Source organism: Lithobates pipiens, unplaced genomic scaffold, assembly GCF_037356315.1.
Source record: "Lithobates pipiens isolate NorthernLeopardFrog02 unplaced genomic scaffold, aLitPip1_a1.2 Scaffold_28, whole genome shotgun sequence".
In the NCBI taxonomy this organism is placed as follows: Eukaryota; Metazoa; Chordata; class Amphibia; order Anura; family Ranidae; genus Lithobates; species Lithobates pipiens.
The window spans coordinates 72,395,956-72,410,795 of NW_027507789.1; the positions used below are offsets into that span (position 1 = coordinate 72,395,956).

At 45.8% G+C, this 14,840-nt stretch overlaps 1 protein-coding gene across 4 annotated transcripts in view; it reads left to right on the forward strand.

Moving 5' to 3' along the window:
* The window catches only part of PIP4K2B (phosphatidylinositol-5-phosphate 4-kinase type 2 beta), a 371,685-nt gene that overhangs the window by 117,113 nt on the left and 239,732 nt on the right, over positions 1 to 14,840 (forward strand). For all 4 annotated transcript variants that reach the window (XR_013263536.1, XR_013263535.1, XM_077459404.1 and 1 more), the window contains exons 3-4: positions 12,382 to 12,478; positions 12,573 to 12,725. Coding sequence is in view for 2 of the 4 variants with exons in the window: in XM_077459404.1 (XP_077315530.1) it covers positions 12,382 to 12,478; positions 12,573 to 12,725 (250 nt within the window). In the remaining 2 variants the exon portion in view is untranslated. The remainder of the gene's footprint in view (positions 1 to 12,381; positions 12,479 to 12,572; positions 12,726 to 14,840) is intronic.

Here is a 14,840-nt window from a genome sequence, read left to right on the forward strand (position 1 = left end):
ATCCCATAGAGAGGCTCTCTTAACTGGAAAGAATGGTTCACGAGACAGGAAATCCAGCACTACCGAAAGATCCCAGGTTGGAAAGGAGGGAGGTCTTAATTTTAGACAGGCCTTCTGGAACTGAGAAATAAGAGTCCCTTGTGACCACTTCACACCTGTTATAGCTGATACATGCACTTTCAAGGTATTTGACCCAAGACCTTTGTCGAGACCTAGCTGTAGGAACTCCAGGATTTGAGCAACTGTTGGAGATGAAGGGTCCCAGGCTTGTTGCTGCGATCGAGAGGAACTTGTCCCAGATTTTTTTGTAGGTGTTATTGGTGGTAGCCCTTCTGGCTTGAAGAAGAGCGTTTATCACTTTCTGGGAGCAGCCCTGAGCTACGTACCTAGCCCTTTCAGTCTCCAGGCTGTCGGGTGTAATTTTTCCTGGTACGGATGGAGAAGTTGTCCCTGAGAGAGTAGATCCGCTTTCATGGGAAACGGCAATGGTTATGCTGTATTCAACTGAAGCAGGGTTGTGAACCATGGCCGCCTCGGCCAAAAAGGTAGGACTGCTATTACTGTAGACCCTGAGTTCTTGAGTCCGAGTAGAAGCCTCGGAATGATTGGTGTTGGTGGAAAAATGTAGCCTAGGCGTAAGTTCCAGTTGTGTTGCAAACAGTCCGTGACTTATATAATTAAAAAAGAGTCCTGCGCAAATAATACCACAAAAAATGAATAATGTATAAAAATGTGAAAAAAACAAGAGTCAATGAAAATATTTCAAAATAAACACACCAATAGTGTAGTGGTTTCCAAAACTGAATAAATTTATTTAAGAGAAAGCAAATGGACTCTCACATTTAAAAAGAAAATATCAAACAGAAAGATCTGGCGTATACAGCCAGTCTTACGCTTGTTCCGGTATTCCTACGGCCACTCCCTACGCGTTACGTCACCACGTGACTTCTTCATGGGGACCTTTCTCTTAAATAAATTTATTCAGTTTTGGAAACCACTACACTATTGGAGTCCCCTTTCTCTCTCCCTTCCCCCTTCCCCTCTGTGTTTTCTTTAAGTTTCACACCACGAGGATACATATGCTGCAGCATTACTCATAAGAGGTTGAATCGGCCCTCTAGTGGTAGAAGTTTATACCATTTGATGATTGTGCACAGAGAAGTGAAGGAGAAGTCCATAGGAATTACTTTCTTTTGCCTTATTATTCCATCTCTGAGGTGAGAGTTCTGGGAGCCTGATCTTTTGGAACATTTGGTCCTGTTCTTCCTCCAGTGCTTTTTCACTACACACTTACACTATTGGTGTGTTTATTTTGAAATATTTTCATTGACTCTTGTTTTTTTCACATTTTTATACATTATTCATTTTTTGTGGTATTATTTGCGCAGGACTCTTTTTTAATTATTCAAGTGATAGTTTGTGTTTACTATTTTGTCCCGCTGCATTTTTTGTTTTATTTAGTAGCACTTGCACTTTTTTTATTCCACAGATTGTTACATTATACTTTGTTATGCACGTAGATCTATTTCACGTCTAGCACATAGTGGCGCGAGGGTCCATTTCACACAGTCCGTGACTTATGCCGAAGGAAAGGTAATTCTCGCCAGTTACTTCTGGCACTTCATGTTGTTCAGTGTCGCTGCCAGATCTATATCTGGTACCACCCAAGTTTTTGTTATCAGGGAAAAATCTTGGTGGCTTAAGGCCCATTTGTGGTTGGATACAAATTCTCGGCTCAAGGTGTCGGCTATTTGATTCTGGACACCTGATACATATGTTGCCCTCAGACTGGCTAGATTCAGCTATGCCCATTCGAAAACTGGTTGGACTTCTAGTAACATAGAGCGACTCCTGGTGCCTCCTTGCCTGTTGATATAGGCCAAGAAAAAACCCCAGACGACATCTGAGGACGAAACTCGTCGGAAGGACTCCACTGCTGCCATTTTTTATGTAAAAGCGCGTTGTCAACTTCTTAAATGTAAGTTTGATTTTTTTTTTTTAATAAATTGAAGTTTTGTATGGAATTACGCTATTTGGCTATGTTTCTCTATCCCGTATGTCCTTTCCGATGAGCTGGACCTGTTTTCCGATTGGTGTATACCGATTTCGTGGGATTTATCCTTGCATGAGACACTCTTCATTCAGCTTCAAGTTCTATTGTCGGTCGAAGAGCTTTACAGCCACCTCCTAGTAAAGCCAGTTTTGACCCCTTGGGCGTATGTCCGTTGGGGTCAAATACGTCTGGTAAGCCTCCATTTATCTCAGGTGGCGGTATCAGCACAAGGGTGTATACACTTTAATTATGGAAGACCTGATGATATTCACATTTCTCATCACTTTTTTATTCACTGAAAGGGATCTTTGATTTTGCTTTTTTGAAGGACTATCTTACGATTCTTCAAAGGACACTAATATATATATTTTGCATAGGTCTCTATGTATATATGCACATGTAATTAGTATGAACATGATTTATATGGTGTGTTGTTAATTGCATATTCATATGTTATTTGGGTTCACACATTTATGCTTTAGTTAGTATCTTTTAGCGCGACACTGTGTTTCTTATATGCTGTTGATATAGGCAACTGCCACCCGATTGTCCATTTTCAGTAGGACTTCCTTCCCTTTGAGGAAGGGGCTGAAGGCTAGTAGTGCTTTAAATGCCGCTCTCATCTCTAATATGTTGGAAACCACATTGTGTGTCCTGAATGGCCAATGACCTTGGACTGCGTGGTGACAGTAGTGTGCTTCCCATTCCCTCCATGCTGGCATCCGAGGTGATTACTTCTTGAGAAGGGAGGACTATGTGTTTCCACCTCTTTAAATAGTGTGATCTGGTCCACTGCTAGAGTGCTTCACCTCCTTCCGAATCACAATTCGCTGAGTCATTGATACACCATTCCATTGTTTTAGAAATGTTTGAAGAGGCCTGGTGTTCCATTGGGCCCATTGGGATAGTTGCTGAGAATGACCCTAGTATACTCAGGCACTCCCTGGCGGGAATTGTGGTGGCCATGAGTAGTCTCTTTGCTTTCTGGATCAGGATGGAAATTTTCGCTTCCGGGAGTTCTATTGTGTTGAGGCGGTTGTCCAGTTCTGCGCCCAGAAAGATCATTCTTTGCGTGGCACTTGGGCTGCTCTTCCCCCAGTTTATCAGCCACCCGAATTTCTGTGGGGTGGAGATTAGGATTGCTTGATGCAGGAGGAGGGAGTCTCGGTTGTCTGCAAGCAGAAGGATGTCGTCTAGATAGTGGTGAACTCTTAGGCCTTGTTCCCTTAATAGGGCTATCATTGGGAAATGTTCTCGGAGCGGTGGAGATTCGGAAAGGGAGACTTTGAAATTGGGAAAGGTTGACGGCCTATTACAAAGCGGAGACATTTTTGAAATGAGGTGTAAATGGGAATATGCAAGTAAGCGTCTTGTAAATCGATGGGAAGCATCCAGTCTCCTATGTTCATGGCCTGGAGAATTGACTGCAAGCTCTATATCTTAAATGTTTCTACTTGGATTAATCGATTGAGGTTTTTTAAGTCAATGACAGGACGTAGGTCCCCTGTCTTCTTCCTTACCAGGAATAAAGGGGAATAGAACCCTTTCCCTCTTTGTGGTAGTGGAACTTCCACTATGGCTTGTTTCTGGTTGAGACCTTGAATATATTCGTTCAGCAGCAACCTCTTTTCTCGAGATGCTGGTAATCTTGTTACACGGAAATGGTCTTTTGGTTGCTTTCGGAACCTCCATTTGTGGCCGAATTGGACAGTCGCTACTGCCCATAGATCTTTTAGTGCCTCCGCCCATACCTGCTTCAACCACCTGAGCCTGGCTCCTACTACAGCTGGTTGGGCGGGTGCACCTTCAAAAAGACTTCGGATCCCCTGTGGTAGGGGTATTGGCTTTCTGGAGCTTTGAGGAAGGATGATTGAGGGTTCTTCCAATTCCTCCTATACTCTCTGCCAGGTCTGTAGGATCTTGTCTCCCTATATTTGTCTGGGAGATTTCGTCTGGAGGCTGGTGGCCTTTGCTGCTTAGACCTTCTATCCGAAGGGATAAGACCCGATTTTTCACCGGTAACTTTTGAAATGGCAGAGTCTGTTTTTCCCCGAAGAGATTCACCCCGTCGAGATTCACCCCGTCAAAGGGAATCTTACACCAATTTGATTTTGAGGATGGATCCGCTAACCAGGGCTTCAGCCAAAGTGCCCTTTACTGAGCTCAGCATTGCCCTTGATGTAGATTTTATTATGTCTACAGAGGCTTCTACAACAAAGTTGCCTGAGAGAGACAGTTCCTGGAGGGCTGAGATTACCTTTTCTTGTTCTACTCTTTCTGTTACCAGCTTCTCAGTATTGGAGGACCAGTTGGAAATAGCCCTTCCGACAGCTGCTAGTGCCACAGCTGGCCTACATGCGCTCCCCGCCGATGGGTAGGATCTTTTAAGATCGAAGTTGATTTTCCTATCCAGCACATCCTTAAATGTAACTGTATCTTCAATTGAGAGTGTTATATGTCTGGCAAGACGCATCAGAGAAGAGTCCACCACTGGCAGGCTCACCAATGGGGTGACGTTAGGCTCTTTCAGGGGGTAAAGCTTTGCTAACCTGCTAGGTGATCTCCTGTGGTAGGAGTGGCCATGTCGAGAGTAGGATCTTGATCGGCGCCTCCTGTGACCTCCACTCTCCCTGCACCTTGAGCGGCTTCTGCCATGATCTCGGCTTTGTTTGTGACTTGAGCGACTCCTTCTTGAGCGTCTTGAGTGCGATTGATCTGGGTGAACTCATAGGGCTGTGCAATTTATACAGCGTTCGTGACAGGCTCTCTTTTTCTCTCTTCGTACGTAACATGTCAACCCCTCTTACCTATTAGGCTGGCGATGGTCTGCTGGGGAAACGGCCTCCATGAGGAGTGATTCCTAAAAACGAACGGAAGTCAGTGTGCAAAAAGCAATTCGGGAGATATGCAGAGTTACAAGGAAAGAATACCCAGAAAAAAACGAAGAAAAACTGACCTGATAGCTCTGAGAGAAACAAGGAAGAGGATGTAGCAATAAACTATCGAAAAAGTCAGAAAACTTTCTTATTTTGAAATGCCACAGTACACAAAGGAAAGTGCTGTCTGCAGCGCCAACGTCATCTCGCGTATGCGCGTTCCGTGAGGTCCGGCGCCATCTTGGAAACTGGCAAACAGAGGCGAGTTACTGCGCTGAACATTCGGCGCTCAGAGACAGGAGAGAGAGGGGAACTGCAGAGCCCAGCAAGAGGAAAAAGTACAGATACTCGGAAAAACACAGGTTAGAGGCCGCTGCGCGATAAATCTATTTAAGATTTGTAAATAAGAATGAGAGCCCTGAGACCATCAGAGTGGGGATTCCTCTGTTAAGCTCATTTAGAGGCTGTACAGGTAGGACTTCCACCCAGGAGAGACTTGAACCTGGCTGGGGCGATAGCGGTAAGGGGTTTTGTCCGGTCTTGTCAAGTGAGGGGAAAAAAAGAACTGGGGCGGGGGCCCTCTCAAGATTTTTTATTTTCCAATATTTTTATTCAAATTTTCAACAAGAAGAGTTACAATTTCAGTATCTGACAATGTAGATACATAAAAGCACAAGAAAACAATACGAAACAATTCAAGTAGAGAGAAGGAGGAAAAACTGGCAATACATGTGTGGAATTGCGAGGGTACTTCAAATAGTTACTGGCCCACCCCCTCCAGGTAGTCGTCCTAGATCTTGCTTCATTTAGGGGTCAAGAGGCAAACATCTGAGCCCTTATTATCCAACCCTCCCTTTTGACTTCAGTGCTATAATAAATCCTAAAGAAATGATAATAGAAAAGGTACTGGCACATGTGTTTTCAGGTGTACTCAAATAAAGAAGGAAAAGAAGAAAAGTAACTATAGTAAGATAGGGTAAAGAAATAAGGAATAAGAAGAAGAGGAAAAAGGGGGATGCACTCCAGTTCCCGGGGAGCGCCCCCCAGCCACACACCAGAAAAACCCCTTTACCCATTTACGAGATCTCTATTCCAAGGTTCCCACACTCTGTTAAACCAAGCCATTCTATCAGCAAGTATTGCTGATAAACTTTCATTCACCATTATCCAGGACAATTTTGTTTTAAGTAGGTAAAACGGGACAATTGGTGATCTCCACGATTTGGCTATGGAGATCCTCGCTGCTACAAAGATAAAAGCTATAAGCTTGCTCATTGGCTTTGAAGCCCCTTCTACGGGGCGTCCCAGCAGCGCATGCAGGGGCGATTTGCGGAGGTTCACACGGCTCAAAGAATATATAAAATTGTACGTGCGGATCCAAAACCTTCGGGCACGACCACCATATATGATACATGGTACCATCCGTATTACAGCCCCTAAAGCACCTCGGGGACGCCCCAGGGGCGAAGGTGGCCAGTCGAGCTGGGACCATATACCACCTCATCAGCACCTTATAGTTTGCTTCAATCAAGGAAGTGTTAATAAAAGATTTAGATGCACCTTGTATTATTTTCCCTCTCCAGATTTAATAGTCACACGGTCCTATCAGGTTGCGGAGGCGGAGCTACAACCCATAGGTGTATGCTGCCATGATGCGACAGGAAACACATTCTACTATTCCTCCTGAGTATGGCAATATCACATGTGAGACTTTTACACAGCCTGGCCACTTACAGAGGTCCAACATGCAGGAAGCACTGTCAGGCGTTCTAGGGACATAAATTGCACACACAATTTCTTGACTACCTTTTACACTTTTGAAGGCCCTGGAACACCAGGACAAGGAGAACACCCAAAAAATGACCCAATTTTGGAACGCAAACCCCCACAATGTATATTCTGAGGCATAATGAGTCTTTTGAACATGTAATTTTTTTCCACAGGAAATGGTCACAGAGCACTGGATCTGTAGTGCCCACAGTGCTGCAACCACTCTCTCCCCCTCTCCTCGCACACCGTACTAATCGGTTTGGATAGGGGAGAGATGAACCGGGCATGCGCTGGCTTGTTTGCTGTGTCAAATGACAGAGTGATCACTTGCAATCACGTGGTAAAGGGCTGCTGCCATCGGCCCTATACCGTGATCTGTGATGCTTCTGGTCCCCAGGTCCCTGTGGTCACAGATATTCCTGGATGTGTGCGATTCTGGAAGGAGTTTACAGTATGCCCTCCCAGAGTTATCTGACTGCCCTGCAGCTCTTTTTTGGCTATGAGTGGTTGGCAAGTACCGTATATACTCGAGTATAGGCCGACCCGAATATAAGCCGAGGCCCCCAATTTACCCCCAAAAAACTGGAAAACTTATTGACTCGTGTATAAGCCGAGGGTGAGACATGGCTGTCCATCCCTGTGTGTCCGTCCATCCATCCCTGTGTGTGTGTCCATCCATCCATCCATCCCTGTGTGTGTGTCCGTCCATCCATCCCTGTGTGTGTATCCATCCATCCCTGTGTGTGTGTGTGTGTGTGTGTGTGTGTGTGTGTATTCATCCATCCATCCATCCCTATGTGTGTGTGTGTATCCATCCATCCATCCATCCATCCCTGTGTGTGTGTGTGTGTGTGTGTGTGTGTATCCATCCATCCATCCCTGTGTGTGTGTGTGTGTGTGTGTGTGTGTGTGTCCGTGCAGCCTTGTGTGTGTGTCCAGCCTACCTGTGTCCCAAGCCTCCGTCCCGAGCCGCCGTCGTCCCGAGCCTCCTCCGTCCCGTGCCGTGCCTCCTCCGTCCCGTGCCTCCTCCGTCCCGTGCCGTGCCGATGGATCGCCGCTCTTCTCGGCGGCCATTCTACAATTCAAAATTCCGCCTCCGCCTGTGATAGGCGGAACACTGAATTTCCCAGCAGCCTGTGTTCCGCCTATCACGGACATCCTCTCATACTCGTCCGTAGTATGAGAATGAGCGGATGTCCGTGATAGGCGGAACACTGACTGCTGGGAAATTCAGTGTTCCGCCTATCACAGGCGGAGGCGGAGAAGGAGGCGCGGCTTTTGAATTTTAATGTCCGCCGTCTGTCTGCTCGATACGCTGATCGAGCAGTCAGACAGCGGTGACTCGAGTATAAGCCGAGGGGGCACTTTCAGCCTCAAAAAAGAGGCTGAAAATCTCGGCTTATACTCGAGTATATACGGTAATTAAACATCACTGGATATTTTTATCTTTTACTAAATAAAATAAAAAATGCGGAAAATTTTGGGGAAACTTTTTTTTTTTTTTTTAATTTATTTTATTTTCAGTTCAAAAAATTACCCGTGTGCAAAAATTTATCTGGACTGATGAAGTGGCACTGGTGGGCGGCACTGATAATTAGTGCCCTGATCATCCGTGTACATGTCCCTTTTACAGAAGCCGGCTTAAGGAAAGGAATGCCAATTACTGGATTCTGTTTGGACACAGCTGATCACGTGGTAACGAGCCACAGATTGGCTCTTTACCTCAATCTGTTATCAGCAGTGGGGGTATCAATACAGTATCTTGCACTCTGAGTACAATGATATGGAGAGCTGCGCTGCCATTATCAAATTTGTATTGCTTTCTGCATCATTAAAGAAGTATTGGAATCCATTTTCTCTCCCCCCCATTATACTTGGGTGGTTTCAGGATCTATCTCCCGGCACTGAGAACTGAGCCATCGAATACCACCAGGCACCCGGTGGATCCAGACTCCTGGCGTCGGGATGACATGGTGCCTGGACTGATTCCTGTGACGTCAGCAGGGAGCAGACTTCTGACTGCTCTCTGCTGAAAACGGGTCACAGGAGTGGAAAACAAATTGCACTCCTGTGACCCATAGGAGAAGTCCAGCTAAACAAGCTCAGACTGGACTTCTCCCTTAAGAACCGCACAGTGGTGTAGACAAGGACCCTGCCCATCATGTGAAGCAGACCTCTGGAAAAGGTATGCAGAAATTACAAAGTCAGGTCGCTAGGCTGGCTTTGTGCTGTAGGGCAGAGCTGTATAAATTTCATGACTAGGTAAATGACAAAAATAGATATCACGCAACACCGTTTCCAACTACTGTGTATATGTTTAGCTGTTTGCTTGAAGTTTAGCTTTACATATGACCTGTTAATCCAGTTGATGGTTTGCTAAGCCAAATGTTGAGAAGCCACATCATAATCTGGATCACCTCCTTTTTATTCTACTAAATGATTGATGTGCAGTAATGTCCCCCTTTTGTGTGCTCTCTGGGATGCCCACTCAGTCTTCAACAAACTCGCCTCTGTCAATGACCTTTTCCTTTTCGAACGCTCTTAATCTAGTTGCTATTACTGAAACCTGGCTCCAGGAATCTTACTCTACCTCTCCTGCTGCCCTCTCCCACAGTGGCCACCTGTGGTCAAAAGGAGGCGGTGTCAGACTTCTCTCCCCAGAATGCACCCTACGGGTTCTTCCTACACTTCCCTCTATTTCCCTTTGCTCTTTCGAAGTGCGCTGCATTCGAAAGGGTCGCAGTTATTTATCGCCCTCTTGGATCAGTGTCGTGCTTTATGGATGACTTCTCTGCATGGCTACCCTACTTTTTCTCCTCTGAAGTACCTGCCATCATCCTAGGTGACTTTAACATTCCAATCAATGTATACACTGCAACAACTTCTTAATTACTCAACTTTGCCCCTAATGCAATGGACACAAACCAGCACTCCAACAGCAACACTCTTGACCTCCCACATCTCTCTCTCTCTTCTCTCTCTCTCTCTCTCTCTCTCTCTCTCTCTCTCTCTCTCTCTCTCTCTCTCTCTCTCTCTCCCCCCCCCCCTTATCTGTTTCACTCTATCCCTGTCTCCTGCCAACCTGAAACTGCTCCCTGCAGCAATCTTGACCCCCTCAACCCTTTCTTCATTCTGCTACTGATGGCCTTTAGGATAAAATCACAGACCTGACCACTTACATCTACAACAAGAAACTGTCATCCTTGCCCCCTTTTTCTACACGCAGAACCAGGCCTCGTCTACTACAACCCTGGAAAACAGCACCAAATGTCTCATAATTCAAAATTTCCGCAAGATTTTACACTCTACAAATCTGCCCTTCTTAAATATAACTCCCACCTCCATACCGCTAAACAAACCTACTACAACACTCTCATCAAAACTTGCCAAACTCCTTTCCATGTCCCACCCCACCACTTGTTACCTGGACCCTGTCCCCTCACAATTACTGTGACCAACTTCCTGCTATATCCTTAACTCTCTAACCCACATCTTAAACCTCTCCCTCTCCTCTGGCACCTTTCCCTTCCTGCTCAGACATGCACGAACCCCAATACTTCAAATAGGTTGGTTCCAGTGTGTTTTTTTTTTTTTTTTTTTTTAATAACCCAAGGCCCACCTCCCTGCTCCCGTTTGCCTCCAAGCTCCTCAAACGCCTTGTCCACGACCGCATGAGTTGCTACCTCACTGACAACCTTCTCAATCCCCTACAGTCCAGCTTCCACCCACGATCTTCCACTGAAATTGCACTACTGAAACTCACCAACGGCCAGTACTCCATACTCATACTCTTGGACCTCTCTGCTGCTTTCGACACAGTTGACCACCTGCTCTTCATCAACAAACTCCACTCCCTTGGCCCCCGTGATTCTGCTTTATCCTGGTTCTCCTCCTACCTATTCCTGTGCACTTTGTGTTGCATATAACACCATCTCATCTGCTCCCCTTCCTCTTTTGGGGTACCCCAAGGCTCCATCCTTGGGCCTCTGCTATTCTCTCTCTGAATGTTGTGCCCCAACCTCCAAAATTTGCCCCTTCCTGACTTACAACACCACAAAACAACTTTATGTCCCACTTCGACTACTACAACTCTCTCAATGGCCTACCCTTACACAGGCTAGCCCCCCTTCAGTCTATTATGAATGCTGTTGCTAGACTCATACACCTCAATAACCAATCCATGTCTGCTGCTCCTCTCTGCCAATAGCTTTTACTGGCTTCCCCTACCCCACTGTAACATTTTAAATACTAACCACAACATCCCCCAACTACATCTTCAATCTCATCTGCAGCTATCACCTCTCCGCTCCTCCCAAACCCTCCTGCTCTCTAGAGACTTCTCTAGAGCCTCTTTCATCCTCTGGAACTCCCTTGCCCGCTATGTCTGGTCAGCCCCAACCCTGTCCACCTTTTAGAATATCCCTGAAGACTAACTTATTAGAGAGAAGCCTATCCCACACCCACCTAAGAACTGTACCTGAGCCACCTCCATCAGACCATCCCCCGCAGCTATTACCTTTCGTACCACCCCCCCCCCCCCCCCCCCCTTTTTAGAATGTAAGCTCCATGAGCAGGGCCCTCCTGTCCCTTCTGTATTGAAATGTATTGTAATTTGTGCTGTCCCCCCCACATTGCAAAGAGCGGCTGTAAACTGTTGGTGCAATATAAATCCTGAATAATAATAATAAAAACGTGGCAAGGAATTTAACAACTTCAGCCCCAGAATGATTTACCCTATTCCTGACCAGGCCAGGGCACTTTTTGTGATACGGCACTGTGTTGCTTTAACTGACAATTGCGCGGTCGTGAACAAAATTAACGTCCTCCCCCCCCCCCCCCACAAATAGAACTTTCTGGTGATATTTGATCACCTCTTAGGTTTTTATTTTTTGCGTTAACAAAAAAAGCAACAATTTTGGGAAAAAGCAATATTTATTTTCTTTATTTTTTAACTTTTTGCTGTAATTATATATCCCCAAAAAATATAAAAAAAAAAACACATTTCTTAATTTAGGCCGATGTGTAGTCTTCTACATATTTTTGATAAAATCGCAATAAGCGTTGTCAACAAAATAGATCCCCCCCCCCACCCATGACTGTATGGCAGACACATCGAACACTTTTGACACTATTTTGGGACCATTGTTATTTATACAGCGATCAGTGCTATAAAAATGGACTGATTGCTGTGTAAATGACACTGACAGGGAACGGGTTAAACACTAGGGGGTGATCAAGGGGTTAAGTGTCCTAGGGAGTGATTCTAACTGTGAGGAGGGGCTACCACTGACATGACAGGGAGCAGTAGATCCCTCTCATGTCACTAGGCAGAATAGGGAAATCATTGTTTACGTAGGCATCTACCCGTTCTGCCACCTTGTAACACGATCGCAGTCCCATGGTGGACATCGGTCCACGGTCACGGAGCATGTGGCGTGCACGTGCCCACAATGCAATTTAAAGGGGACGTACCTGTACACCCATTTGCCCAGCCGTGCCATTGTGCCGACATACATAGTCGTGTGCTGGTCGGCATGTGGTTAAAAATCTTGTTTTCTGGAATGTATTTGTTAACTAAATTTAGCATATGTTTTATATTGCACATGAGAAATAATCTTCAATTTCAGAAGATAAAATCTTGAACGGAAAATGTTTTATATTTTTTGTTTTTTATTTTCTCAGGGAGAACCTTCCAAGTCGTTTCAAGTTTAAGGAATATTGTCCCATGGTGTTCAGAAATTTAAGAGAGAGGTTTGGGATCGATGATCAGGATTACCAGGTACATGGGTAGGGATATTAATGATTGCTTTTAGACAGGTTTTTTATAAGTATGCTTTCTTTTAATGTGTTATTTCTGGCTGTTGCATTCTCAGAACTCTTTGACACGCAGTGCTCCTGTAAACAGTGAAAACCAGGGACGGTTTGGATCTCGATTCCTTACTACATTTGACCGGAGGTTTATTATAAAGACGATATCTGGTGAAGATGTTGCGGAGATGCACAATATTCTCAAGAAATACCATCAGGTATCTGCTTTTGTTAAACTTTTTTTTTCCTTTAAAATTAGGGATGCACCGAATGGGTTTTTTGGTGCCGAAACCGATACCGAAAATGAAAAATACACTAGGCCGAAAACCGAAATGATACCGAAAATGACTGTTTTAAAAAAATATTTTTATACAGGAGGTGGTCAGAGACTGGCGACATGGTACAGGAGGTGGTCAGAGACTGGCGACATGGTACAGGAGGTGGTCAGAGACTGGCGACATGGTACAGGAGGTGGTCAGAGACTGGCGACATGGTACAGGAGGTGGTCAGAGACTGGCGACATGGTACAGGAGGTGGTCAGAGACTGGCGACATGGTACAGGAGGTGGTCAGAGACTGGCGACATGGTACAGGAGGTGGTCAGAGACTGGCGACATGGTACAGGAGGTGGTCAGAGACTGGCGACATGGTACAGGAGGTGGTCAGAGACTGGCGACATGGTACAGGAGGTGGTCGGAGACTGGCGACATGGTACAGGAGGTGGTCGGAGACTGGCGACGCGGTACAGGAGGTGGTCAGAGACAGAGGACACGGTACAGGAGGCATCCCCCATTGCAGCCAGTGTGCCCCATTTTGCAGCCAGTGTGCCGGGAAGAGAGCCGCCTCCGCCGCCTGTTTGATCACAGCGCCGGGAACATCACAGCTTTCATTTCAATAGCTGTGTGTTCCCGGCCGTGCGCCGTCACACACAGCCCCTCCCCCTTGTCCGGGCACTTTGATAGACAGATCATCCGTCCAATCCTGCGGATGTTCTGTCTATCTAAGTGCCCGGACAAGGGGGAGGGGCTGTGTGTGACGGCGCGCGGGAGGGAACACACAGCTATTGAAATGAAAGCTGTGATGTTCCCGGCGCTGTGATCAAACAGGCGGCGGAGGCGGCTCTCCTGCTCTATGCACCCCCCATGATGGGCGTCACCAGAGGGCGGGGGTGGAGCCCCAGGCCACGCCCCATTTTCGTCTCCATTATCGGCCGTTTTTCTCTTTCGCCAAATTCCCGAAAAGGGCATTTTCGGCCGATATGTTTCGGCGGCCGATATTTCGGTGCATCACTACTTAAAATTAGCTCTTTTTGTACTTGAAGCAAGCAATCCTTTTTAGGCCAGCTTTACATTCTGGAATAGTTTTTGCTAACTTTGTTACACCCATATTATGTAGATGCTGTAACTACTTCAGTAACTACTTCAAACTGGCCGCCTAGTGGGGAGTTATGATGGCTATGATCCTATAGTCAGTCCTATTTTTTTTTTTTTTTAAACAAAACCAGTATTTTGGCAGCCACATGAGCATGCACAGTGGTGTAATCGTTAGCACTTTCACCTAGCAGCAAAAAGGGTCACTGGTTTGAATCCCAACCACAACACCATCTGCCTGGAGTTTGCATGTTCTCTCTGTGCCTGTGTGGGTTTCCTCTGGGTACTCTAATTTCCTCCCACACTCTAAAGAAATGCAGGTAGATTAATCGGATCCTGTCTAAATTGGCCCTAGGAATGTGTGTTAGGGACTTTAGGTTGTAAGCTCCTTGAGGACATGGACTGATGTGAATGTGCAATGTATCTGTAAAGCGCTGCGTAAATAGACGACGCTATATAAGTACCTAAAAATAAATAATATTTTTTAAAAGCCAGATTGCCAAAAAAGGCTCCTAGCAGCCAGCTACAGGATTTTGCAGCCTCGTGTATACACAAGTGATGGCTGTTTTGTCAGCTGTGGAGACCACATCCTGGTTATCTATCTCATTCTAGCTATGCTGTGCTAGTGCGTAATTTTGAAGCATGCTTGTGGCACGGATAGTGATGGGGTCCATAAGTCTAGACATTCTGAACCTTTGCCTCCTGTTCCTCTACTCTGATCAGGAGGCATTTGCCCAAAAGTAAATGGAGGGCACTGTACATTAAAGCTGTGATCGGCTTGCCCCCTCTGACATTCACCAAGATACACGGCAGTACACTGGCATCTCCAAGATACACGGCAGTAAGCATTGTGAATGTAAGATCTAACTGTATTACCTTCTGTTTTTAAGCAATATAGAGGAGCTGGAAAGCTCTTTGATACAGAGTTTTAACTCATTTTAGGAGCTTCTGCCTGTGATATACA